The 25,238-nt window shown below is 37.5% G+C and overlaps 1 protein-coding gene across 4 annotated transcripts in view; it reads right to left on the bottom strand.

Moving 5' to 3' along the window:
* Nucleotides 1-630: 630 nt before the first annotated feature.
* The window catches only part of rps6kal (ribosomal protein S6 kinase a, like), a 40,041-nt gene continuing 15,433 nt past the window's right edge, over nt 631-25,238 (bottom strand). For all 4 annotated transcript variants that reach the window (XM_061901761.1, XM_061901762.1, XM_061901763.1 and 1 more), the window contains 13 exons: nt 23,601-23,671; nt 21,792-21,880; nt 21,508-21,572; nt 21,045-21,147; nt 20,780-20,904; nt 19,213-19,335; nt 11,965-12,054; nt 11,708-11,866; nt 11,467-11,628; nt 7,918-7,994; nt 7,619-7,736; nt 6,888-7,028; nt 631-2,154 (listed from right to left, as the gene is read on the bottom strand). In XM_061901761.1, coding sequence (XP_061757745.1) covers nt 2,029-2,154; nt 6,888-7,028; nt 7,619-7,736; nt 7,918-7,994; nt 11,467-11,628; nt 11,708-11,866; nt 11,965-12,054; nt 19,213-19,335; nt 20,780-20,904; nt 21,045-21,147; nt 21,508-21,572; nt 21,792-21,880; nt 23,601-23,671 — 1,449 coding nt within the window. In that variant the 3' untranslated portion in view covers nt 631-2,028. The remainder of the gene's footprint in view (nt 2,155-6,887; nt 7,029-7,618; nt 7,737-7,917; nt 7,995-11,466; nt 11,629-11,707; nt 11,867-11,964; nt 12,055-19,212; nt 19,336-20,779; nt 20,905-21,044; nt 21,148-21,507; nt 21,573-21,791; nt 21,881-23,600; nt 23,672-25,238) is intronic.

Below are 25,238 nucleotides of genomic sequence, written 5' to 3'. Positions count from 1 at the left end.
GGAATACTGCAAAAGTCTTCCCGCATTGCTTGTTAAATATATTTTTGGGCTGACGCTTAAAGTCCAGGTTGAATCAGGCATATCCGGATGAACTCTTACACCATGTAGGTTGGTTCTAGACCTGCTCCATGTGTGAAATGTCTTGAAATACCTTCTGTTAAGTATTGGCCAATGAATACACTGAATTGAATTAAATATTTTCCAGTAATTAAAGGTTTCGGAGTTCAAAGTTTGTTGATCTTTAACCCAAAACTGTCCAACGAGCTCATCCTTAATAATATCAGCCCAAAGAAATACCCTTTCAACACCTTATTGCCCCCTGTTTTGGTGGTGCCTAATATCCATTATTGATCCATCCACTGACACATTTACTTGGTCCCTCAATATTACCCTATGTCACTGGCCCATAAAATTCAAATTTTTAACCTTGAGCAATTGATATCTTGTCATTCTGGACAATCTAAACAGGTGACAGTTCTGAAATATGTTGGCTTTTCCTTGCACCCCTTGTGACCAAAAAAAGATTTGATTGTCCAGTGGTTATGTATCAACATTAAGTTAAGCAATTTTTTAAGTTCGAAAAACATGTCAACATTTTTTTACCTCTCATTTTATCAAAGTCACAGTAAATGCATGTCAATAATGATCTTTAATGTCAATATATACAGAACTTGAAAGAAAAATAGAATCTTAAAAATCAGATGAAATAAATACAATATTTTACAATTTCCACAATGTCTTTTGAAAGAGATATTTATGGAAATATTTTTTTTTTTTTATTCAGCCTCTCTGGTTTGACGGGATGCATCTTCCCCCCAGAGAAATCCCTACAGCTCCCACACATGCTCTTCATCATCAACATTTTCACTGGATATTTTTTAGTATATAAAATATACACTCATTTGCAAATGTATTAGGTACACACAGATCAAACCAAAAGAAAATAAATATTATACTCTATAGGATCATTTTCTATGATCATCTTATTTTTGTTTTAGTTTAAAAGTTCAGAGGTTGACTTAAGTGCTGACATTTAGTCGGTTCAATGCATAAGAAGTGTAGTTCCACATAAAGCATTAATATAAAACCTCTCTAAAACAGAAGTAGTAAATGCCTCATGAAGGGAGGCTTCAGTCAAATGTGCTAGTTTAACGCTGGCATACCTAATACATCAGCAAGTAATATGTATATGTGCAATCTAGAACTTCTGTTATCGTCACCATTGTTTCACATTCATTTCAAGACATAACCCTTTGTCCACCGGCAGCCTTTTTTGAAACCTCTTTAGATACATTGTTAGCATCAAAAACAGGAATTAAAGGTTAGAGAAATACAGCATCTGTCCATGCATGCATTTATGTAGCTTTAAGTGCTGGAAGATGATTTTGATCAATAATATTTATTTCAGTCCAAAGAAAATTTGGATTTAGACTTTGAGTAACAAAAACATCTGTCGTCTCAGTCGTCGTCATCTTGCCAGCACTCTCACACATAAATCTTTTCTTCAGTATTTTGGAGAAAAGAAGAGAGCAAATGCAATTAAGGAAGGAGAAATAACTGAAGCGGAGAGGATGACAGAAAATAGATGAAGAGCAGTGGGAGGCAGGGGGTGGGCACAGTTTACCGAAGCAGCTTTGTATTAGCCAATCACAGTGAAGGAGAACATCAGCTGGTGCGTTTCTTCTCGAAGAAGAAAGAATGAAAAGGCGAGGAGGGCAAGTGCATATGAAAGCTGTGTAAATAAATACAAGTCTGTCCCCCTAGCAGTAACATATACCAGTTTCTTGTCTTGCTTTTAAGCAGACTTATTCGCATTGCAGCCTCATCAAGTGGGCAGGTGCATGGAGGTGTGCGTGCATGTGTGTGTGTGTGTATGTGTGTGTGTGTGGGTCAAATAAATACCATATAAAAGGGAGACAGTAGTTTTGACTGGCCAGGACTTCGGTCTATGTATGAGAGTGAGGTCAAAATGGTAGTACAGTCTGTGTGCGTGTGTGTGTGTGTGTGTGTGTGTGTGTGTGTGTGTGTCTACATGTCCGTAGAGGTGAGTTTCTTCATGCTGCGTCTCTGGGCTAAACTTGATGCAGCCACAGGTTCCAGCACGGGCTGGCTTGTCTTCTGGCTCAGTGCTGAATAAGTGGCGGCCATGGCTCCCTATAGAAAACAACAATAATTAGATAGGGATTTTACCTTTTAAACATTTTACTTCATATCTCAATGTAAAAACTGGTACATGTAATATTTTAAGTACCGGTAATAGTTTACTGTAGAATATTTTCCTGGAATTATTTTTCCAGGATTTCTACATGAAGTTTTCAGCCACTAGAGCAGTGGTTCTTAACCTTGTTGGAGGTACCGAACCCTTCTTTAGTGAAAAATAAAATGTTTATTTTTTTTAATTCAAGACAAAGTTATGTTTATTTACTGGTGCACAAAATTAACCGTGCATGAACATCATCTTGTTCGAAGAACAACACAAACACAGTGCATGAACTCATAACAAATTATACACCTACAAATCAGATGGAAAATTAGAGGGAAAATTGTTTGGGGGTATCCGTAATACGGCGATAGGGAGAAGTTTTTATTTAAACGATGAGTTGGGTGTGTCTTGACCTCAGCGACGCAGGTACGCTGAACCCCTGAGGCCGACTCACCGAACCCCTAGGGTTCGATTGAACCCAGGTTTAGAACCACTGCACTAGAGACACAGGGCCTGATTCACCGTTACTAAGATCCAAACACCACGCGATAAACAGCGTGCGCAATCTATAAAATAGCGTGTACTATCAGTGGCCGTGCTGCATGTAATCTACTAACACCGCGTACGAAACTGTAAAATGGTTTACACCGCGTTATTTAAATGAGGAATTTGCTTGTACTATACTAGGCATCACCAAAGCCACTTGATCATTTTTCGGCACATTCATGTAAACATTCTCCTACCAGCGGCATTTTGCTGTTTTCAAACATACAGGAGACTTGTACTATTTTGTATAGGCATTTTAGAAGCAGTTGTGCAGTTCAACTGCATTGAAACCATTTTTTAACCATTGAAAAAGGTTAAAAATGTGGCACTCATTGGAGAAAGGCAGCACTTACTCCATTCAAGATGCAAAAAAAAAAAAAAGAATACTTAAAGTAAAATTTTTTTTCCATATAAAAATGTTTTTATAATAAATATTCTATGTGAAATAAAAACATGTGATTAAAACAAATTAAATGACACAAAAACTCTCACTCAGAGCTAAAAAAATTATAAAGTGGTGCAGACGAATAACCAATGGATAATTGTTGTTATTTCTGATTGTCCAAAATGTTGACACACACATAGGATGGAGGATTCACGTCTGTCCATCGTCTGTCTGAGTAGCACGGGCACTGATCCTGCAGCCGTGTGTGGAACTTTCAGTTTGCACATTACTTCTGGCACGTGCAAAATTAAAAACAAAAAAGTCCTCACAAAATGGTGAGAAGTGTTGATTAATCATATTACACATATTTAAAAATTATATTTGTATTTCTCCTTACAGTATTGTGGGTGTTTTGACTGTCAGAATGTTGCCTGTTAATGAAGACAGACTCAAAATCGATTGCACGCCTTATTCTGCTCACTTAACAGACGCAATCTACTTTCCACACGTTCAGTGGATCAGCTTTAGTAAATCAGACCTTTAGTTATACTGTAATTCGTCAGTCGCCCTCCTACTTTGGAAGTGTTCTTTTCTTCATTTAAAACTTCCATATATCCTGATTGTTTCTATGTGTATTATATATATATATATATATATACATATATATATATATATAAATAATTTAATGTGCAGTCTATGGCTAACAGTTATTATTTATGAAAATAAAAAATAAATTATGACAAATGTATAATAGATTAATACAAACACACCAACAGGTGTAGCAATCAATTCCCATGACAAACTGGAGATACAATGTAAAACTAAGCAATTGCCCAATCAACTTTGTCGTTTCTCTTTTTTTCTCCTGCACTTACTTGGAAAAATATTTGTAGATTTTCAAAAAGTCACTAACAAACTATTTCTAATCATAGCAAATAAATACCTTACACTTGCAGACCCCTTTAAGTGGCACTTTTCTACTTTTTTTTATTAGTTGTGTCTCTAAGTAGTAGGGTAAGTCATTATTGTAAGGGTGCCTGGAAAAAAAAAGTTTCACATTTGAATAACAATTCTTTTTTTTTTGTACTATTCTAAATCGATTTGCACTTTCCAAAAAAACATTTTTTCAAAGATAATATTTAAGCGATGTATCATACGTCAACAGCCAAGAGGAGCTTTTGTATACTGTAACCTGTTTTGCAAAGGTTACATGTATACACCACATAATATATTATAAGAATCGACTTTAAGTGACAATTGATCATGAATCAAATGCTTAACCCAAAAATTGGAATTTAATTGAACTGTGAGTTGTTTTAAGATGTACATCCTCACTTAAGGTCTGAGAAGTGGCTAAATCTAGCAACCAAGTTAAATGGAAGCACAGGATTGCATAGCTGTTCGAAGTGAAAATACACATTTAATTAGTTGGTAGAGCCACATAGGGCACAGAATTCCTGAAAGCGCCCCCCCTCCTTTAAGAAAACTACTATCACAAGGTATAAGACTGGACAAGGAAACAGTCACAAAACAATACAGGTGCACTTTAAAGTCTTGTGTAACTTTCCATGCATCAACCATTAACTGTTGAACTTGTTTCAACAAATAAAAACAAAATGGAAAAATTATGAAAGTAAAAAAAAAGTACATTTAATTAAAAAACATTTTTTTAATAGCTTTGCAGGGTCTTCTTTGCAGCTGTCATGTGCATCAATGTCTCGGCTGTTTTGTGTCTGTGCTGATGCAGTTAGCATACAGCACATCTTTGCGTCCATGACTGACAGTTTATCTATTTCCGCTTGGACATACACTGCGCTTTGGCTGTGGAACTCAAATAAAGAGCGACCATGCGTCTCCTCAGCCAAACACACCTCAGCAGGCAAGACGCGCTGTTGGCAAAGGGAACGCCAAGACAATCTTACAGGTGTGTGTGGATTTAAATTTCCTAATTTATGTACTTTTATACAGGTGTGTGGTTTTAACATTTCCTAATTTATGTACTTTTTATACTATGTTCTTTAGCACTTATTGATCCAGAAAAAAGAATAGCTTTCTCATTTTGTTGTATATACAGCTAAATGACCATTAAGTTTCATTTTGTCTCTGTTTGCTAGCTCTCGGTTAGTAGTGTGCGCATTGAACATAATGGACTGTTCTAATTCCTTGCTCATGGCCAGACAAATCTCAAGATGTACGTTGTAATATGTATATGTGCTTAGCTATGGAGGTTTAGATTGTATTTTTTTTACTTATCCTTCCCGTTTACCTTTGTCTTATCTTTTACAGGGCGCCTGTTCTGTAACCCTGTACACCTTGTGTGTCTAATCTTTAAAGGGTTGGTGCTGAAAACAAAATTTGTTGTACTTGTGCAATGACAATAAAGACCTATCCTATCCTATAAATACATATATATACGTATGTATATGGTGGTAGCAGGGGTGTATAATGTAGCCCGGAATAGTTAGGGATGCATGGGATTCTGGGTATTTGTTCTGTTGTGTTTATGTCGTGTTACGGTGCGGATGTTCTCCTGAAATGTGTTTGTCATTCTTATTTGGTGTGGGTTCACAGTGTGGCGCATATTAGTAAGAGTGTTAAAGTTGTTTATACGGGCACCCTCAGTGTGACCTGTATGGCTGTTGAACAAGTATGCCTCGCAGTCGCTTACGTATGATTGCAGAAGCCACATACAACATGTGATAAAGTTGGCAAGCTGTTAGCTAAAGTTGTAGAGGGTGTTAAATGCAGTGCCATCATAGCACACCATTATACAGTTGTTAGGGTGCAATTTAGCAAACATTAGAGGGAATAGTTGTTTTTGAATTTCAGGGGTCCCTCGGAAAATTCAGGAGGGTTGGCAAGTGTGATTTTGTCAAGCGCTATTCATACTGATGTCGCGGGCTGCACTAACATTAAATCTTCATATTAAGGTGCGGCCCACGTGTGAGAGAGACCCCTTATTTATACATAGCACAAAGCAAAAAAAAAAACATGTATTCAGTGTTGTTTCGTTTTAAATTTCAAAAGAGTTTTGTGGCTCCCATTGTTTTCTTTATTTTGTGAAATGGGTCAAAATGGCTCTTTGAGTGGAAGAGGTTGCCGACACCTGATATATACTTATATACACAAATACGTATATATCTATACATATATGTATAGATATATACACAGATACATATGTATATACACATATGTATATATATATACACATATATGTATATACACATATGTATATATATATACACAGATATTTATATACACATACATATATATATATATATATATATACACACAGATATGTACATACACACATATATATATATATACATACACAGATATGTATATACACACACATATATATATATATATATATATATAAATATATGTATGTATATATATATATATATATATATATATATATACATACATAAATATACACACATACGTATACATACACATAAATATACACAAATACGTACATATTATTCATTTTTAAATATATAAAATCTATATAAAATGTATGTGCATACATACATACATACATACATACATATATATATATATATATATATATATATATATATATATATATATATATATATAAGGGACAAAGCGGTGGAAAAAAAATACATGTATATATGTATATATATACACACACAAACACACACATACATATTTGACTGTATAAATGATAAATTGATAAGTATAGTGAAAGCTTTAAATAGGAAGCAAGAAAGATGTCTCTTTTGTCACCTTGACGAGGTGTGGAGCATCATGGCGCGTGAGCTGAAAGTGTGGTAGGGCATCTCTACAGGTAATCCAGGAATGCTTTAAAACCTGCTCTGCTGTGTATCGCTGGTGAGGGTCGACATGGAGCATATGGGACAGGAGGTCCTGCATAATGCAAACACATCAAATTGACTACAATCCAGGGGATATGATCAATTTTTTTTCAGACTAAAACCTTTTACTCTTACTTCACATTATCATGTTTATTTATATTCTGCGAGGTGGCGACTGTCGTTTATAACAATACAGGAATGACATTTACATGTATGAATGTGCTTGTGAGTGACTGTGTGCATTATTTCTATTAAGAACTTCTTATCATTAGGAACTAGTGACGAACGATCACATTACAGTCATTCTATGACATGTCAAAACTCAGCTAACACATCCTACAGTTGTGTCAGAGAAGAAGGGCTCACAAAAGCAGATCAGGCTGGACTTGAGGTGTTCAGTATCCCCAAACACAGTATGAATGGCTTAGGTTGAGTATGTTCTTAAGATAACGTGTTATTAAAACAGGCAACATACTGTATATGAATGTCAAATACAATTAATATCATGCATTCCTTTACATGGTGAGTGACTTAAGAATTAACCTAATTGATTATCACAAACTCCATATGTTAACATGTTTAAATTTCAGAAAATGACACATTTACAAATGTAGATGTCGGTTGTGTTACAGATAATTTTACCTTTGAGGTGTCTGACACAGTATCCCAATTACCGCCTGTCAAAGAGAACTTTCCGGAGCCTATTCGAAGTAGAATCTCCTCTGGTGTGTCGTTTGGCCCATTTGCAAACGGTGTATACCTGTCATAAGGAAGATGAACAGTTAACATGTGCAAAGTTGTAGGTATATTCCTAACAGCTATGTCAACAACACTTGAAAAAGTGTTCAAAGAGTCTGTCTGTACATTGTTTCCTAAAACAAAATTGCAAGGAAAAAACAAAACAACAACAACACAAGTCAAATTTCCTGTTTTTCTCTTACCCGGCCAACATGGTATATAATAGAACTCCAAGACTCCAAATATCACAGGCTGCATCATAACCTTGTCGCATTAGTACCTGAACATATACACAAAACAGACATCAAAAATGGAGTAATGCAGATGTAAACTGGGCTAGTTGGACACTTACAATTTTAGTGCCCAATTCTGATTTAATGCATGCCTATATGCTGACTATTACATTAAAGTTCAAGTTAAAGTACCAATGATTGTCACACACACAGTAGGTGCTGTTTGACCCATTACCCTTACCGCATCGGAGGTGGGGGGAGCAGTGACCAACAGCGGTGGCCGCGCCCGGGAATCATTTTGGTGATTTAACCCCCAATTCCAACCCTTGATGCTGATTGCCAAGCCGGGAGATAATGTGTCCCATTTATATAGTCTTTGGTAAGACTGGGCCGGGATTTGAACTCACGACCTACCGATCTCGGGGCGGACACTCTAACCACTAGGCCTAGTGGCCTTACATTTCATTATAAAACATCCATACCTCTATTTGAATGTACTGCATGTGCACACACCAAATGGAAGAGTCAACATAAGGCAGCAACAACAAAAAAGCAAACCCTTAATGCACGGGTTGTCCAAATTACGGCCAACGGACATTGGGCGGTCCCCGCCAGCATCCTAAACCTGGCCAAAGTACATCTTGAAACATTTTCATATAATTTAAACTAACCCTAGTTACTCTCTTCTTCTGTCAGTCAATGACCATATGTATAACATTACTGCCTAATGAGCATAGCTTCTAATTATATGTACTTATCTAAAAAACCTTTCACCCACGGTGCAAACAAATAAAAAAACAACCCATCCAGTTTACATGAATGTTCCAGTAGGGTTGCACGGTTATGACCAAAAATAATTGATATTTTCATAAATATTGAAATCACGATTATTAATCATAATTATTTACAGTTAATTAAAACATATTTTGTTGCACTTTGTTTTTCAAACAAACAGTATGTGAACTTGGCATTCATTTCAATGAATATAAAGACAATTTATTGATAAAAAATAAATTGTACAACATTAACATTAACAATGGAATTGAGACGTTGCAGTGATTTATTTTAGCTTAACATGACAGTGGAGAAATGTTTACATTTACATCTCGCTCTGTAAGCCAACGTGAAAAAAGTAAGATCTGAGTCAATAATGTTGTTGTGGCTTGTGCAGCCCTTTGAGACATTTGTGATTAAAGGCTATACAAGTAAACTTTGATTATCATTCATAACAATATGTACAATTATTACTGTATTTTGGTAATTTCAAACAATACCCAAACTTATTTCCATTTCCGTAGCAGCGCACTGCCGACTTCCGGCAAAAAATGTGTGTTCCTACTTTTAGAAACTAACGCGAGTGTGTTGTAATCATGGCAAACTTGGTAACAGACAACAAACACATCTATTTTTGGAAAATTGAGGATTTACAACCTTATCTTTTTTAAACTGAATATTACAGAGGATTAACAACTGGTTATTGAAGCGAACACAAAGAGGGACTGAAACGTTGGAGCAGAAAGAGTGGAGTCGGCGTGACTAGACTGTGTAAATGTGGAACTTGGAGACAAACTATGCCGACATTAATGTCGTGCTAACCAAACGCACAACTGTCCATCGACTGAGTCACTATAATAACGATAAAGGTGACGCTTTAAACAGGGAGGCACAGCGCTTTAAGTGTTGCTTTAAAACACGCCTCAAACATGACGATTAGTATTACCACCTTTGCTTCACTCCTCGGTAAACATTTAAATAATAAGCATTTAGATCAGCACAATCAGTTATAAAGAGTGGCAGGTCATCATGTTGTTTGACCTTTTCTTGCTGGTCAATGCTGATGCAGACCGTAGTCAAGGAGGCATCAACTAATGCAAGTGCAATGACTGAGATATGTAACAAATTGCTACAAGTTGTGTTTTATCTTTAACAAATGCGTGTTTTACCTGCTACATGGCTTACCTGTGGACATTTATCCATAGTTTTGTTTTTAGTACTTATTAATAATTGTATTTTTCTTAAAGCACAGACCAGGAGTGGAAATCATACATCATGAAGCATTTAATATAATGTGAATGAAGATTTTTTATTATATTCTAATCTAATTTTAGATTATAGCAAACTATATGTAACATGGAAAATGTAAATTGTTCTTTGAGTGCAACAAGAAAAGCCCGATGTGTTTAATGCCTTTTAATTTATATTGTAACCTTGTAAAATTGTTATTTGAGTGCAATAGAAAACACATGTATATTGTATTGTAAGATTTTCTGTTAAAATAAAGCTAATAGTTTTCGTACTTATTTCCATTTGGAAAAGTATCGATGTACATGTTGGTACCAGTACCAAATTATTGGTCTCGGGACAACTCTAAAATGGATATATATAAATATTACCTATTATTTGCGGTATTTTGACAAGTAATATAATGAAAAATTGACCACTGAAAAAACAATGTAAACAGCGCTGCCAAATCCGGATGTAAACAAGACGCATGTCATTGACTAGACCGTTGTGAGGATGTCTGTGATGTGGACGTAACTTTATTGTATCCCAGATATACCTGCAGACAGCGATCTACAAAATGTGCAAATATTAAGAGGACAGTGGCGGCTTTAAAGGAGAAAGTCCAACTGGAAGAGCAACAACAGCGCAAAGCAGGTGTGGCATTAGGGACATCTAGGGAGAGAAATAGTCTCTAATACAAGTACAATACAAAACACCAGAAAAAAAAAGGTATTTGTTGCTAGTCGTTTCTGATTTTTTTTAAGTCATTAAAAGTCTATGAAACTTGAAAAATTCTCAAAGTACATTGTACAATAAGCAGCAACAATTGAAAATATGGTTTGATTGATTGATTGATTAATACTTTTATTAGTAGATTGCACAGTTCAGTACATATTCCGTACAATTGACCACTAAATGGTAACACCCGAATAAGTTTTTCAACTTGTTTAAGTCGGGGTCCACGTTAATCAATTCATGGTAAATGATATTACACATATATATTAATACTAAACAATAACAGATTTGTTTTTAAATGTATATATACATTTTTTATCCTTTTTAAAGAAAATCATATCGTCACAGCAGATTATGCAAATTATTAGATTATGTCATGTGACCACGCCCCTGACCACACTCCCAACGCCACAGCTATTTTGGCAGTCACTGGGAAACCCTGATGGTGAGACTGCATTTCAGTTTTATGATCCTAAAATCTAGAAGAGTTTTCATAAAGATGTACAACAGGCCTCAATGTTGGCAATGTTCAAATCCAGCCTGAAAACAGTTTTATTTAATTGTGCATATGACAACTAAAATTAAACAATCTACAGCATTTGATTGATTCATTATTTATGTTTTTATGATGCATTTTGTTTTCTGATTTTAATTTGAATTATTTTTCTGGAAAGCACAAGGCAATCCTTATGTACAAATTGTGCTCTATAAAAAAAAATTGCCTTGCCTTGCTTTACATCCTGGAAATCCGAATGGTATTTGTTGCCATTTTTCTCTCACCTCTGGTGCCACAAAGTTGGCAGTGTAACATGGCGTGAGTAGCAGACCGTTGCCCCCTCGAAGCTGCTTTGCGAAACCAAAGTCACAGATCCTGATGGAGTCTGGATTACCAGAGTTATCCATATAGAGGATGTTGCTGGGCTTCAGGTCTCTGTGTACCACCTGGTGAGGAGGAGCAGTGAACATTAGAAAATGGCTGATCTTCGCTAATGCTTGCGTATGGCAACGTATGTTTTCTCACCCCTTGGCAGTGGAGGTAGTCAACAGTCTTGGTGATGGTGTAGAGCACGGCACTGGCCTCTCGCTCGGAGAAAAACTTCTGCCGAAGGATCTTGTCGAGCAGTTCTCCACCCTTCATCAGTTCTGTTACCAGGTAAATATACCTGCCCTCATCATACACCTGTCCCATGCACAAGACAACCATGTGTCAGCATGTTTGACAGGCACTTTCAAACACAGAGCGATGAAATTTCCATAAACAAATTATACTAGACTTACATCTTTAAGAGTGATGATGTTGGGATGCTGTCCGTATCTCATCAGAATTTCAATCTCCTCAGATGGGTCCCTCTTACTTTTATCTATAATCTGTGACATAGGAAAATAAACAGAAGTGTAAATTAGCACCTATTACACTTTACAGTTGAGATCAAAATTATTCAACCCCCACACAATTTTGGTGTTTTAGCAAGTTGGACATTTATTCCTTATTTTGTTTATAGTCCTATCAAATAAAGATGCATTAAATAGACAAATGCAACTTGAATTACAACATTATATTTTGTAACATACCAAACAGTGTCATTTCTCTTGATATCTCATTGACAAAATTATTCAACCCCTTGAAGACCATAACTCTTAAGAAAATAATTTGAATAAGGTCTTTTCAATCAGGTGTTGAAAACACCTGTAGATGTGATTAGAACCATAACGAGCAACAATTAAACTGATTGAAAAAGACTGTGACGCTCAGTTTCTTGTAGATGGTCAATGGTGTATTTGCAACATGGTGAAGTCCAGGGAGTGGTCAAAGAAGTCAAGAGAGGAGGTAATTTCTCTTCATAAGAAAGGATATGGATATAAGAAAATAGCAAAGACATTACACATTCCAAGAGACAGTTGGGAGCATAATTCGCAAGTTTAAAGCTAAAGGCACAGTGGAAACACTACCTGGGCGTGGTAGAAAGAGGATGCTGTGTGCAACTGCTGTTCGGTATTTGAATCGTACAGTGGTGAAAAACCCCAGGGTAACAGCTGAGGAACTACAACAGGACATTGCAGAGGGGGGAACGGAGATTTCGTCCCAGACAATAAGTTGTGCACTACGAGATAAAGGCCTCCATGCCAGAACTCCCAGGCGCACCCCACTTCTGACTACCAGGCACAAGAAAAATAGACTCCAGTATGCCAAAAATCATCTGGACAAATCCCAAAGGTTTTGGGAAACTGTTCTATGGAGTGATGAAACAAAACTGGAACTCTTTGGGCCTATGAATCAACGTTATGTCTGGAGGAGAAAAAATGAAGCTTACAAAGAGAAGAACGCCTTTCCTACTGTTAAACATGGTGGGGGGTCCATCATGCTCTGGGGCTGTTTCTCTGCCTCAGGTACCTGGAATCTCCAGCGCGTTCAAGGCATTATGAATTATATTTCCTACCAGGATATATTAGCTGCAAATGTCATGAAGTCATTGACGAAGCTGAAGCTTGGGAGACGTTGGACCTTCCAAAAGGACAACGATCCCAAGCATACCTCCAAATCAACATCAGAGTGGTTGCAGAAGAAGGGCTGGAAGACTCTGGAGTGGCCTTCACAGTCGCCAGACCTAAATCCTATAGAAAACCTGTGGTAGGACTTGAAGAAGGCAGTTGCAACACGCAAGCCCAAGAATATGAATGAACTGGAGGCCTTTGCCCATGAGGAATGGGCTAAAATACCTGTAGATCGTTGCAAGAAGCTTGTGTCCGGTTATGTATCACATTTGAAGGATGTAATTACTGCCAAAGGGTGTTCTACTAAGTACTAAAGATGCATGTAACTAGGGGGTTGAATAATTTTGTCAATGAGATATTAAGAAAAATGTCATTTTTTAGTATTTTGTAAAATACAGTGTTACAATTTAAGTTGCATTTGTCTATTTGACACATCTTTATTTGATATGACTATAAACAAAATACGGAATAAATGTCCAACTTGCTAAAACACCAAAATTGTGTGGGGGTTGAATAATTTTGATCACAACTGTAGCTGCTGTGAACAGTTGCACTGCCCTCTGCTGGACAGCAGCTTTACCACAATAACTCAAAAGTGTGGCCTAAAATACGTAAAATACTTTAAACACATTCTTTATTTAGGTCTATGCATTGAAACTGGCATGCATTAAAAGTTTACTATTTCACAAGTTCACTTTAAACTAAAAGGGACAAATTAAAGCCTCAGGACATTTTTCCAAGTTTTGAAGGGAGTTATAAGCTCTGATCAGTTAGCACGTCACATCGAGCTTACTTTAATGACGGTGATTTGGAAGTGAATAACCACATCACAGAAATGAAAGTCACAGATGGATTCTGAACCCGGGTGAATACTGCGTTAGCTACCAATCTGTCACTAGCTACCACAATCATGCCCTGTAGCGCTGTATTGAAACACAAACAGGTGTCAACTCCAAAAATTGTACTAATGATAATATTGAATCTGCAAATGTGTGGAGCAAATTAAGGCTGCACAATTATGGCCCATCACAAATATTTGTATCAATATTCAAATCACGAGTATTTATAGTTGTAAAACAGTGCTGAGGGTGTGGGGGAGTCCTAAAACAATTAACTTTCTTGAGAACCTAAGTATCCAGAAAAATCATTACAGTATTATTAACATTAACAAGCTTTTTCCGGGATTAGTTTCATTTAATTTATCTTGCTTCACTCACGTGGAGTCTTGGCGTGCATTTAAACACTGCACTGCTCTTATAAGATGGCAAAGGGTATGGACAACATTGGAGACAGACGCATTAGTCCCACCCAAAAAGTATGCAGCGGACGAGAAAAATATACGAACCCTGTATCTATATGAGTTGGGAAATTGTGTTGGATGTAAATATAAACGGAATACAATGATTTGCAATTCCTTTTCAACCCATATTCAATTGAATGCTCTACAAAGACAAGATATTTGATGTTCAAACTCATAAACTTAATTTTTTTTTTGCAAATATTAACTAATTTAGAATTTCATGGCTGCAACATGTCCCAAAGTAGTTGGGAAAGGGCATGTTCACAACTGTGTTACATCACCTTTTTTTTAACAACACTCAATAAACATTTGGGAATTGAGGAAACTAATTGTTGAAGCTTTGAAAGTGGAGTTCTTTCCCATTCTTGTTTTATGTAGAGTTTCAGTCGTTCAACAGTCCGGGGTCTCCGCTGTCGTATTTTACGCTTCATAATGCGCCACACATTTTTGATTGGAGACAGGTCTGGACTGCAGGCGGGCCAGGAAAGTACCCGCACTCTTTTTTTACGAAGCCACACTGTTGTAACACGTGCTGAATGTGGCTTTGCATTGTCTTTCTGAAATAAGCAGGGGCGTCCATTAAAAAGACGGCGCTTAGATGGCAGCATATGTTGTTTCAAAACCTGTATGTACCTTTCAGCATTAATGGTGCCTTCACAGATGTGTAAGTTACCCATGCCTTGGGCATTAATACACCCCCATACCATCACAGATGCTGGCTTTTGAACTTTGCGTCGATAACAGTCTGGATGGTTCACTTCCCCTTTGGTCCGGATGACAAGATGTCGAGTATTTCCAAAAAGAATTTGAAATGTGGACTAGTCAGACCACAGAACACTTTTCCACTTTGCATCAATCTATCTTAGATGATCTCGGGCCCGGAGAAGCCGACGGCGTTTCTGGATGTTGTTGATAAATGGCTTTCGCTTTGCATAGAGCTTTAACTTGCACTTTTACATGTAGCGACAAACTGTATTTAGTGACAGTGGTTTTCTGAAGTGTTCCTGAGCCCATGTGGTGATATCCTTTAGAGATTGATGTTGGTTTTTGATACAGTGTCGTCTGAGGGATTGAAGGTCACGGTCATTCAATGTTGGTTTCCGGCCATACCGCTTACGTGGAGTGATTTCTCCAGATTCTCTGAACCTTTTGATGATATCATGGACCGTAGATGTTGAAATCTCAAAATTTCTTGCAATTTCACTTGGAGAAACGTTGTTCTTAAACTGTTTGACTATTTGCTTACACAGTTGTGGACAAAGGGGTGTACCTTGCCCCATCCTTTTTTGTGAAAGAGTGAGCATTTTCTGGGAAGCTGTTTTTATACCCAATCATGGCACCCACCTGTTCCCAATTAGCCTGCACGCCTGCGGGATGTTCCAAATAAGTGTTTGATGAGCATCCCTCAACTTTATCAGTATTTATTGCCATCTTTCCCAACTTCTTTGTCACGTATTGCTGGCATCAAATTCTAAAGTTAATGATTATTTGCACAAATAAAAGTTTGTTTGAACATCAACTATGTTGTCTTTGTAGCATATTCAACGGAATATGGGTTGAAAATGATTTGCAAATCATTGTATTCCGTTTATATTTACATCTAACACAATTTCCCAACTCATATGGAAACGGGGTTTGTTTTATTTTGCTTTATTTTGAAAGTGCAACACAGAGTCGTGTCGCCGGTCGTTCCTTCAATCACCTGCTGTGACTCAAGAGTGTTATGGACAGGAGGAAACATGTAGCAGGCAATCTGCAAAACCATGTGTAGGGAACGCTGACACAACTGGTTTATACATCTTGCAATTTTTTTCTGGGATGGTCACTCATCCGTTATTAAATTTCAAATGTTATCAATGTTCCCTATAAGATCAACACTAGCTAAAATGTTTTGAGTTGTCAGTGAGGCATGAAGCTTGTGTATCAGATGTGAGCGGTACCACTCCTATTTATGTTTGTTGCCCAAACTGATGCACAAGATGATGTTGGAGAATAATATAACTTGATAATTAGACTTTAATATCATTGGCCACACTGCTTACTGTTTTATATAGATATTAAAAAGTAAACACCATGTTTTTTTTAATTATTTGTGTTTTGTATTTATTACTTTGAAAAACAGTTCAAGTGACACGTTTTTTTGTGAATTATTTGCTGTGTATAGTTAATTAAATGATGGCATTGCGTTCCACGTCGCTACAACACTGTTCTTTCCTAACAATATGAATGATTTTGATTTCAGTATTGATAAAAATAATTGTGATTATTATTTTGGTCATAATTGTGTAGCCCAAAAAAGTTGTTATTTAGTCCAACGATTGAGCTCATGTAAAAGGGTACTTCAATGTGCATTTTCATTTCCGCATTCCCTGGATTCATACGCCTGCTCAGATGTAAGGGTTGCATAAATTTCAATGGGCAGCACATCTCGCCAGAACACAGACAAGAAATGTTGGCACTCGGTGGAAAAGTGTCCCTAAAATCTATTTAGCAAGATGGCTAGCTTTAAGTCCTGCTAGTACAACTCCAAGGAGAAAAGTAGAACAGCATGTGCTAACGTCACAGGGCGTAAGCATGAGTTTAATATTCAGGAGTGGGAAGTACATACTGTACTGGTAACCAGAATGATCCTTAAAGAGTTTGAGCAGAAATATGTCATATACTGTAGGAATTACCTACGCAAGCAAAACATTCACAAAACGCTGTGTCACATGAAATGTTTTTTTTTTAAAGTACCACCTTTCCGACATGAAAAGGAGTGAGACTATTTAGCAAGATGGCTAGCTTTAAGTCCTGCTAGTACAACTCCAAGGAGAAAAGTAGAACAGCATGTGCTAACGTCACAGGGCGTAAGCATGAGTTTAACATTCAGGAGTGGGAAGTACATACTGTACTGGTAACCAGAATGATCCTTAAAGAGTTTGAGCAGAAATATGTCATATACTGTAGGAATTACCTACGCAAGCAAAACATTCACCAAACGCTGTGTCACATGAACTGTTTTTTTTTTAAAAGTACCACCTTTCCGACATGAAAAGGAGTGAGACCTCTCACATCTAATACATACCCTTCTTGTCTTACTGACAACTCAATGCATTTTAGCTAATGTTGATGTTATTGGGAACTTTGACAACATTAATAAATAAATAATTGATGAGTGACAATGCCAGAAAACAAAAAGGCAAGACGTTATAAGTAAATTAAGTAGTGGCAACATTGTGTTTGATGAAACATTCGATATACAGTATATATATTTTTGCTGGTCAGAAGAAACAAGAAATTATGTAGCAAGATTTGTTACATGAAGTCACTTGCGCGCTAGGAATCCATCTAAACAGGAAACAGGAAGCTAACAGCCTCCTGTCTCCCAACAGTCGTATCAACTACCCGGTTTGGTTGTGCCGTCTTTCTGTCTCGCTGTGGATTCTTTGCATGGAGTGAGAAGAGAAACTCTAGTATCTTGATATATAAACTCAATAACAAAACTTGTTTATAGTGATGTTGGTAATAATGTAGACTGTGCGGCAACATCCAGACACTTTCAATGTGTCGGTTTAATGAGCAGCTTTCCAATGTGTTGGTTTAATAAGCTGCTTTCCAAACTACTCCGTGTAGTGTTCAGTAGCTTATAAACTACTGCCATATAGTGTCTCAAAATCGCAACAATCTTCAAATTTACTAAAAATGTTTTTATCACCTAGCTACCATTAAACCCTCTGCACTGATAAATAGCACTCTTGGTGAGTTGGAAATTGTTTTACTGTATTTATTGGCTTGCCTAAATACGTGTTTACTTCCGTACCTGACGGTTTCGGCTACAACTGTTGCCTTCCTCAGAGGTTGCCATGTGATGTTGCTCTGATGTGTCTGGTCAGCTGATTTAAACCGTTTTTGGTGCGGTCTTCCTGCTTAGTAGCAGGCTGACAGCGCCATCTGCAGTCCGACCTCTTCAGGACTGTGTTCCAGGTGTGGGAAAATTTGTACTACTGGCTATAAGAATAACAAAATGCATCATTTTTTGAAGACCTAATGAACCTCATTGGATTCGTGATACAGTTTTTAGCCATATCGCCCAGCCCAGTGCATTCCCTACACATCGTTTTACGGATCACCTCCTAAATATTTTTTCCTGTCCATAACACTCTCAGCGTCAAAGCAGGTGAGTGAAGAAGCGACCAGCGACACAGCTATGTGTTGCGCTTTTAACATGAAAGCAAAATCTAATATTTTTCTCCTCCGCCGCATACTTTTTGAGTGGGACAAAGGTGTCCGTCTCCAATATTGTCCATACCCGTTGCAATCTAATAGCAGCAGTGCGGTGTTAAACTGATACCAAAACCCTATGGAAGTTAAGCAAATAAAATTAAGTGAAACGAAGCGATCGACTGCAGCAAGCCCAGGAGAAATTTGTTAATGTTAATGCTAATGTCAATGTTTCAGTTGGGCATGGTGATGGAATTTTGTGCTCATACACAATGGCCTCTGGCGTGGACAGGCACACGCTTCAAAGGGTGGTTTTCTGCTGCCACAGTTGTGAAAGTCATTGATTTGATAGGCAGCGGAGCATTCTTTTTAAACATTAATATCGACGACCCTCATTTAATCGTAGCAGCCAAAATTGTGATTAAAATTAATGCCAATGAATAATTTGGTTACTTACGTGCACAAGAAAGTTGATTGCTTTAGACCAATCATTTTTTTTAGCAGTAGTTAAAACATTAGTGACTCGTTACCTTCACAGCATAGTCCATGGCAGAGACTCGGTGTACACAGCGTTTACAAATTGAGTAGGAGCCGACTCCAATGTCCTCCTGCAGCTCGTATAGATCAGAGAATTTAGCAGCCCCGCCATGCATCTAAAATGTAAAAAAAAACATCAGCTATAACACCTCACCTGAATGGGTTGTCTGAACATACTGTACGTACAGATTTTACAACCAACATTAAATGTGGAAGTATTATTTTTTTCACTTTCGAAATTGTAACCAAACTTCTCATATATTAAAATACATGTCTATTGTTATAATGGTACACTATCTAAAGAATTAATAAAGTGGGTTGTTGGATTTCTGTTTTGTTTCCATTAAAAAGTGGTGATTTTGACTGTCTTTTCTGTTTTGTTCTATGTTGAGCTTAGTAAAAAATCTACAATCTTTGTATTATTTCAATTTCTAAAAAAGCAAACATGTAGGAAATTTACTGAAATAGTAGCTGAGCACCTGAGATGCCAAGATTGGTATTACATATTCAATAAATAAATTGTAAAACGTTTAGGGTCCTTGGTGTGCTTATCCCATCTGACTTAGGGTGAAAATCCAGGTCCAGCCTTGACTAGTCGCCAGTCCATCATAGGACTCACATAGACAAACAACCATTCACACTCACATTCACACCTATTGCAGATCTAGAGTTTCCAGTCACCTTCCTGCATGGTTTTGGATGATGGGAGGACACCAGGGTACCTGGTGTAAACCCACACAAGCAGACATAGGGCATGCAAAAGACACACAGAAGGGTCAGAACACAGGTTTCTGTATAAAGCTGTGTCATATGACTCAGAATATATAATAACTAAGGGTACCATTCATGGTTAGGAATGGGTATTGTTTACACCTTAACTGATACAGGTATCAAATCGGTACATAAAAAATGAAAAACATGCATGTTTTTGTAAAAAACAAAAAAAGAAAAACAATGCCTTATTATTTCTACGAAATTGTGACATTCAAGCACTTTAAATAATTTAATTATATAAATTAAATGGAAAACTAATTAATCCATTCAAAGTATAAATAAAACCCACAACAAATTGTCCTAATTTTTGTAGCATTACAAAACAGAGAGAACGTGGATAAAACGACTTAATCGAGTTCAAATATTTGATGCTTAAAATTCCGGGTGTTCTTGAATGCAACCTCGCTTGCAGTAACCATCATTTGTGCATAATGAGGAAGTGCTAGGTTGTTGTTGTGGCTATTGTCTATCTTAGTGCTGTGTCGCTAACGATGTTATGTGGGCTGCTGTTTTGGCGTGTTAAGCTCCGCAATAATCTTTCAAAAGAGTGTCCCTTTATTTTATTTTTTTAGTGTCCTCATTATTTACAAGACGTCACTTGAACAATATAACTGCCAAACACTTGTTGCAGATGGCTGAGTCTGCATTAATTTAGCACTAAAATAAGGCACTGATAGCTTCTTCTTTTTAGGTTTGGTTACTACTGTTTAGGTCGGCACCGGTGCCATTATGGAACTGGGTTTTGGTACCCATCTCTAAGCATGCACACACATTGAGAAGTTTCACCTGAACTATTGGAAGTATACTGAGGAGCGGGGAACTCTTATTTTCATCCATCGGCGTTGGAGCAACAAAACTGAAGCCTTTGAAGAGCTGGTGGGCATTCGCACTGGGAGGAATACCTGGGGAGTCTAAACACACAAATATGCTGCATAATAAAAGACTAAGAATTTATAAACACCTGCTATGTTATATAGTGACAGCCCGGTATAAATACTTGGCAGGAATGTTTTCAAGATTGCGCTGGCCATGAGTGTGAATGTATGTTTACCTTTAGGCGTTTTTGCAGTGAACTCTGGGTCAAAGCAGAAGGTGTCATCTGGTTTACCTGCTGCAGGCTTAAAAGGGGGTTGTAGCTCTCTCCTGAACAGTTTCTGAGGATGGGCATATTTTAGATATTTGTGATCAAACCCTACCACAGGCTGTTTGGGATGTGTCAACATACAGTGTGTGAAAGAAAGGACAAGACCCCTCCTCACTGAACCCCTCCCGGGTCCTCTACTGTAGTGTCCAGCCAATAGAGGCCTGCTGGCTGTTGAACACTCACGCAGTGCTATTAGTGCACATGCAGCCAGAACTGGCCATCTGCCCAGACGCACACATACAGTGTTGGCACTGTCAAAAGTGACCGGCAAGCTGAACGTTTGTGAGGTGTGAATCTTCAACAGAAGCTACAGAGATACTTGTGTGTATGTGCAGGCCCGTGAAAAATTTGAAATTCTGTGTGTACCCACATTCCAGTCGATTGTGGAGAAAAAAGCGTGGCGCTTGATCTCTTCCACGCCGTCGGGTCCGGCCCCTTAGGACACAGATCACATAATATTAGAAAACCTGGCACAATGAAGTTGTACCTCTTTGAAAGGAATCAAAACTGCCACACATTGTTCCATTTGAGGTATTCAGCATGTGATTGAAAACAATGCCAAACAGTTAACAAGATCATGGTTTGAACAAGGAGCAGACATCCTCTTTGAGGACAGTCTCTCTTTGGTTGATGCACCATGAAACTACAACTCACCTAGTCTGTTTGTGGGGTTACGTTTAAACAGCATCCTTAGCAAACTTTGGGCTTCCAAACTAAGGAACTGAGGCATTCCTAACTTTGCTCTACATGGGAGGAAAAAGAGGAACCGGTCAATGGAATATTTACAGTATTTAAAAAACCTTCGAGTCATCACTTAAAGATACATACATTTTACTTAGACTGCTTTTATGTGCAAATAAATATCTGCTTGCTTTTTACACCAATAGCTGTAAGATAGTTACTCTTCTTCTGCCTTTGAAACATCAGCATGGGTCAGAACGTGCCTTCCTGTGCTTGCTGAAGTGCATCTGTATGGTCATTAGTGTGTAGGGCATGAGCAGTAAAGATTCGGATGTTCTCTCCATCATCACCCTGTTAAAGGCCTACTGAAACCCACTACTACCGACCACGCAGTCTGATAGTTTATATATCAATGATGAAATCTTAACATTGCAACACATGCCTATACAGCCTTTTTAGTTTACTAAATTGCAATTTTAAATTTCGCGCGAAGTATCCTGTTGAAAACGTTGGTATGATGACGCGTATGATGACGCATGCGCGTGACGTCTCGGATTATAGCGGACATTTTTTTCCATCCTGATCCCAGCTATAAGTAGTCTGCTTTAATCGCATAATTACACAGTATTCTGGACATCTATGTTGCTGAATCTTTTGCAATTTGTTCAATTAATAATGGAGACTAGAAAGAAGAAAGATGTACGTGGTAAACAGTGTATTGCAGCTGCCTTTAGCAACACAAACACAGCCGGTATTTCCTTGTTTACATTCCCGAAGGTGAAGCTTTACTATGGAACAGAGCGGTCAAGCGAACATGGTTCTCTACCACATGTCAACCGGCAGGTTTCGGTGAGAAAATTGTGGGAATAAGTCGGTTCTTACTGTAGACATGAGCGGAGCTTGCGTCGTTCCTCGTGCACCTGTCAAAGAGGCAGCTGCGGGCTGTCTTGCCTCCTCCGACCGGCCACCCTTGAACGTGGAATGCTTCCACCGTGGAGGAGGGGAAAAAAAGGCTCAGCCCAGCCCGACCGGCTGCTCTCGCTTCGCCTCGTCGAGAAACGTGGCTTCCCTCAGAGACACTCGCGGTCACCACACCGTGGCCACACCCCTCCGACTTTCAGGTACGACAGTCTAATTTCACTACAACACTAGTAACACAATAAGCAGATAAGGGATTTTCCAGAATTATCCTAGTAAATGTGTCTAATAACATCTGAATCGCTCCCAATGCCCTGTCTTTTTTTTTTTCTTTCTAGTCCTTCACTCTCACTATCCTCATCCACAAATCTTTCATCCTCGCTCAAATTAATGGGGAAATCGTCGCTTTCTCTGTCCGAATCGCTCTCGCTGCACGTGGCCAAGATTGTAAACAATGTGAGGATGTGAGGAGCCCTACAACCCGTGACGTCACGCGCACTTAGTCTGCTACTTCCGGTACAGGCAAGGCTTTTTTACTAGCGACCAAAAGTTGTAAACTTTATCGTCGATGTTCTCTACTAAATCCTTTTGGCAAAAATATGGCAATATCGCGAAATGATCAAGTATGACACATAGAATGGACCTGCTATTCCCGTTTGAATAAGAAAATCTCATTTCAGTAGGCCTTTAAGTTTTGGTGTGTATTTGGAAAAGTGTGACATTGTGGCCAGATTTTTAGACATTCAGGAGAAACAAAAACAACCCTACTGCAAGCACTAAGTAATGGTGTAAATACTACTTATATCTCACTTTTGTTATCTTATTGGAGTGCTAATAAGGCAACATATTTAGTGTGTAACTCACTTGAGAATCATGTTCATGGTCTCATTTCGATCTTTGCCTTGGAATGGTAATGTCCCCGTTAGCATCTCAAACTGCAAACATTTGAACAAGCAGAAACATATAGTTAGAGTCCAGTCAGTAAAATTGCAAGTACCAAAACATGTCCTGTGTCAAATTTCGTTGGATTAACAAGAGCCACGCACATTTTTATTCAACATTTTTCAGATTTTTCAAGCAGGCATGCATTTTTCATTCATGTTTGTTATAATAAATAGGGGTGTCTCGATACAACTTATTCACTTCTGATACAATATCGATGTTGGAGCTTTGAATATTGGCCAATACCTATATTGATCAGATACAATATAAGCACAAATTATACAAACTCAAAAAGCTTTGATCAAGATAAATTACTCAAATTGAAAACAATTGTAGTTATAAAATACACTAATCTGTTCATAATTAACCATTTGGAATGGATGTATGCTCTTTTAAAAATGAAGTATGGTGGTAGTCAGTTTTTGATAACAGAGAGTGGCCACAATAATTTATCAAATTAGGCTCAAGATGCAGTAAGTTGAATGATCTGGACATTTTTGTAACTGGATAAGTTTTTGATATGTTTCTGCACTGGAGACTTTGTAGCTTAAGTAATATTTTTTTATATTAACAAATGTTGCGTTTTAGACTGCAATACTTTTCAATTAAGGACACTAATTACATATCTCTAGCTAGTGTGCGATTGTGTACTTATTGATGTGTAGCTGATAGCTCCTATTAGCCTATGACCTACCATGTTTACCTTTTCTAAGTTGCTAAAATACAAGAAAAGACCAACTTTATGTGCTTATTGACTGTGTCTTTATTGGGAGACTTTTTAACTTTTAACTGGCTGTTCAGCTTTGCACAAGTAAAGGTGCTGCAGGACTGTTTGTATCAGAGCTATGCAAGCCAATATAATTCAAAATAGGGTCGTGCGAGAGATGACAAACCTAATAAATGATGTAAATTTGGCCAACGATAGAGCTTTCAATACTATACTTATATCGTGATAGTGCATGCTGATGACAGATTATAGTTGTGTAACTTAAATATTAAATATTATTATAAATGTGCCCGTTACTACATTTCATATATACTTACATCATGTATAAAAAAAACTTAATTTTTTGCATGTTTTTTTAAAATGCTTTTGTAGGCAGAATAGAGCAGCTTCATTAGGCTCCTTTGTAAGCAGACTTTTGATCACATGTATCTTCTATTTAGAATACATTAAAAAAATACATCCGTCGTCATGTCTTTCATAATGAATATGAACAATAGGCAAAATTCCGAAAAAAGTGCTGTTCCCCTTCAGTCCTAAACAAGTTAACTATGTTTGCAGTGCAAGACGCAATGCAGTTGTGGTCATCATGTAGTCATTCTACCTCTTACCTTAAACATATATTACATAATATAAATCAATTCAATCAATTAGCATGTCAGGTGAGTGTGCATTTAAGCAAAGTGTGTTTTGAGCCAGATGGCGACTCCAGAGAGACCTGTCTGAGGATGTTATCTTGCTTCAGAGAAAATTAATGGATTAATTTACTTGAATCATTTACTTCTCTGAGTGGATTAATATTCGTAAATATAACGTAAATGACCTCCATAACCACA

This window comes from Nerophis ophidion, linkage group LG05 (assembly GCF_033978795.1).
Source record: "Nerophis ophidion isolate RoL-2023_Sa linkage group LG05, RoL_Noph_v1.0, whole genome shotgun sequence".
Lineage (NCBI taxonomy): Eukaryota > Metazoa > Chordata > Actinopteri > Syngnathiformes > Syngnathidae > Nerophis > Nerophis ophidion.
This window is presented reverse-complemented; position numbering and strand designations above follow the sequence as displayed.